This window comes from Propithecus coquereli, unplaced genomic scaffold (genome assembly GCF_000956105.1).
Source record: "Propithecus coquereli isolate 6110/MARCELLA unplaced genomic scaffold, Pcoq_1.0 Scaffold39, whole genome shotgun sequence".
Classification (NCBI taxonomy): domain Eukaryota; kingdom Metazoa; phylum Chordata; class Mammalia; order Primates; family Indriidae; genus Propithecus; species Propithecus coquereli.
In genome coordinates this window covers 6826838-6829855 of record NW_012149618.1, presented here as the reverse complement: position 1 = coordinate 6829855, position 3018 = coordinate 6826838, and the positions used below count along the sequence as shown (strand labels likewise).

The 3018-nt window shown below is 50.1% G+C and overlaps 1 protein-coding gene across 1 annotated transcript in view; it reads left to right on the top strand.

Moving 5' to 3' along the window:
- The window catches only part of XDH (xanthine dehydrogenase), a 78687-nt gene that overhangs the window by 50746 nt on the left and 24923 nt on the right, over positions 1–3018 (top strand). Inside the window, 2 exon segments of the mRNA XM_012652529.1 lie at positions 626–795; positions 2953–3018. Coding sequence (XP_012507983.1) covers positions 626–795; positions 2953–3018 — 236 coding nt within the window.

The window sequence follows — 3018 nt, the reverse complement described above, 5'->3', positions numbered from 1 at the left end:
TTTTAATTATTTTTGAGACAGAGTCTCGCTCTGTTGCCCAGGCTAGAGGCAGTGGCATCATCGTAGCTCACTGCAACCTCAAACTCCTGGGCTCAGCCTGGGACTACAGGTGTGTATCACCATGCCTGTCAAATTTCTCTATTTTTTGTAGAGATGGGATCTTGCTCTTGCTCAGGCTGGTCTCAAACTCCTGACCTCAAGCAATCCTCCCCCTAGGACTCCCAGAGTGCTAGGATTATAGGCATGAGCCACTGTGCCCAGCCTGTTTTTACACTTAACATGAACATTCTTTTCTTCTAATTAAAATTCTTAAAAAGTGTATTTTAATTGTTTTAATGGTTGCATATTATTCCATTGTATGAGTGTAGCATAATGTATTTACCCAATCCCCAGTTAATGGACATTTAGGTCCCTCTTTTTTTGTTCCTTTTTATACTGACACTATGATCATCCTTATCCATTCCTTATGTGCCCTCCTGTTTCCTTTGCCCCACGCCCCTCTGCTTCCTCTATTCTCTCAGGTTTGCTTTGCCATCTAGCCTGAAGCTCTCCACAGTTTGCCCTGGGCCTGTAGGGGAGCAGTGTCCCCAGCAGCTCAGCCTAACTGGTGACCGTGTTGTTCCAGGAGGTGCCCAAGGATCAGTCTGAGGAGGACATGGTGGGCCGGCCCCTGCGCCACCTGGCTGCAGACATGCAGGCCTCCGGCGAGGCAGTATACTGTGACGACATCCCTCACTACGAGAATGAGCTGTCTCTCCGGCTGGTCACCAGCACCCGGGCCCACGCCAAGATCAAGTGAGTGTCGCCGCTGCCAGGGAGCCGGTGGCACTCTGGGAGGAGGACACTGGGAATCACCCTGCTAAGCACTGGAGATACAAGGATAACGAAGTTCCTCCAGGACACCCCAGTCTAGAAAGAAAGACAGGGAATTACCTAAAAACCACAGTCTGGAGAGGAGCAGGCAGGGAGAGGGGCCCAGTGGCACCTGGAGAAGGTCTACTCCTGGGAGGGCGAGGGTACTCACGTTGGAGCGGGAGGCAGGGGCAGGTCGAGAAAGGCTGGGCGCGCTGAACGGAGGGAGATGACACTCCAGCTGCTGAGGGGTTTGGACCTGGCCAAGTTAGATTCGCAGTCTGAATATTAGACTAAACTGAAATGCCAAATCTCAGGACAACTGGAGTTAGCACTAAAGGAAAAAACTTGGCCTTAGGATCTAGCAGACCTGCAGTGAATCCCTGCTCTGGTGCGTAGCAACTGTGACCTTGGCCTGTGCACTTAATCTCTCACTTTCCCCAACGTAATAGGGGGTTTTGTGAGGATTACCAGCAGCATCTACAAAGCACCTAGCAGAGAATAATTACTTGTATGTGTTTGTCGAACTTCGAGAGCTCAAACAGCAAGAATTGCCACCTCTATAGTAATAACACCTAACGCTCCTATGGCACTTAATATCTGCCACAACCTAGTTTAAAGCATTTTACAATATACTGGCTCATTTGTTCTTTACAACGACCCTACAGGCAGGTCCTATTATTCTCTCCCTGTTCCAGATAAGGAAACTGAGGCACGACCAGGGTAAATTACCTGCCCCAGGCCACATAGTTGGTAAGCAGCAGACTTGGCGTTTGAAGCCAGCAGCATGGGCAACTGTGCTGTGCTGCCTCTCGGTGTTCAACCCAGCGAGTGTGAACTGCATTTCCTGGTGGGCATTAGACACACAGCCTACTGAGTAGAACAGCTGGGAAACCCGCCCTAGAGCTCCTGCCACTGTGTGGCCAAGGGATCAGATCTCGCCGTTGATCTTTCCTCTGCTGCTGCTCCCAGCCTGGAGACAGGCTCCCAGGGTGGCGAACCAGACACAGAGAAAATCCAACAAATCGATAAACTTTTCCAGGTCCCTGAAAAAAAATGTTTAAGTTCATGGGGTTGCCAGCTGCAGGGTACATTCTTTTGCCTTTGTCCTTGTCTTGAGCCCCTGTTGACAGTACAATAACTCACACCGTCTACGCTCAAACCACCTCCATTCAAGCAACGTGTGAATGGCTGGAGGAGGATGGGGTGGGCAGGGACATTGTTGTGACAGCAAAGATCAGGGCTTTCCTGGGCTGCACGCACATGGAAGGGTTGTGGTCGGCAGAGCCGCGCTGACTTAACCTTGGTTCTAATCCCTGTCAAGCTGCTTTCTGGGGCAGTGACTTTAGGTAGCAATGAAGCTACCTAACGTCACTGAGCTTCACTTCCCCCAAATGTAAAATGGGGGTGATGATAATTAAAGGTTTCTTGTGAGGATTAACTGTTTGAAGATGGTTGATGCTTGGGGCAGTTTCTATACCTTTCCCTGAAGTGTCTCTGCCCTACTTCCCCATGGGGACATGGGCCAGAGCAATCAGGACCTAGTTTAGACTGTTATAATTGATAAACTCTCCAGGCATTCTCCCTTTGAGGTCCACATTGCCTAAGTATGCCCGGGATGCCAGGTCGTGCTGGGATAGCACCATTAACGTGAGGAGAGAAATTCGGTTGTGTGAAGACGCTCACGGCCATTGTATCAGTGGCACGGCAAGGGCCCTAATGTGCTGATTCTGGATGAGTGTTAGCTGGGGACGTGGGTTTTAGCCAGAGCTCTCCAGAGTTAACGCTGCTCACTGCAATTTGGCTCCCTTGTCCTTGGAGACCAGACGGGGTGTAGCATAAGGTCATGGAGGCCTGGCCTGGCGTATTCATCTTATACCCCCAGCAGCATCCAGCACAGTAGCCTGCATACAGTAAGCGTTTAACCAACATTCGCAGAATAGAACAGAATTGAATTAGAATCTAATAGAAAAGAAAGCAGAGAAGGGAAGAGTTAGGGTAGAGGAAAGCCCATTATAATGAGGACAGGATTATCCAACCAGGTGATGTGTCCCCCTGCTTCAGCCTGCTGGCCTCACCCCTCACACCTCATTCTTGCAGGTGCATAGATACTTCAGAAGCTAAGAAGGTGCCAGGGTTTGTTTGCTTCCTCTCAGCTGGTGACAT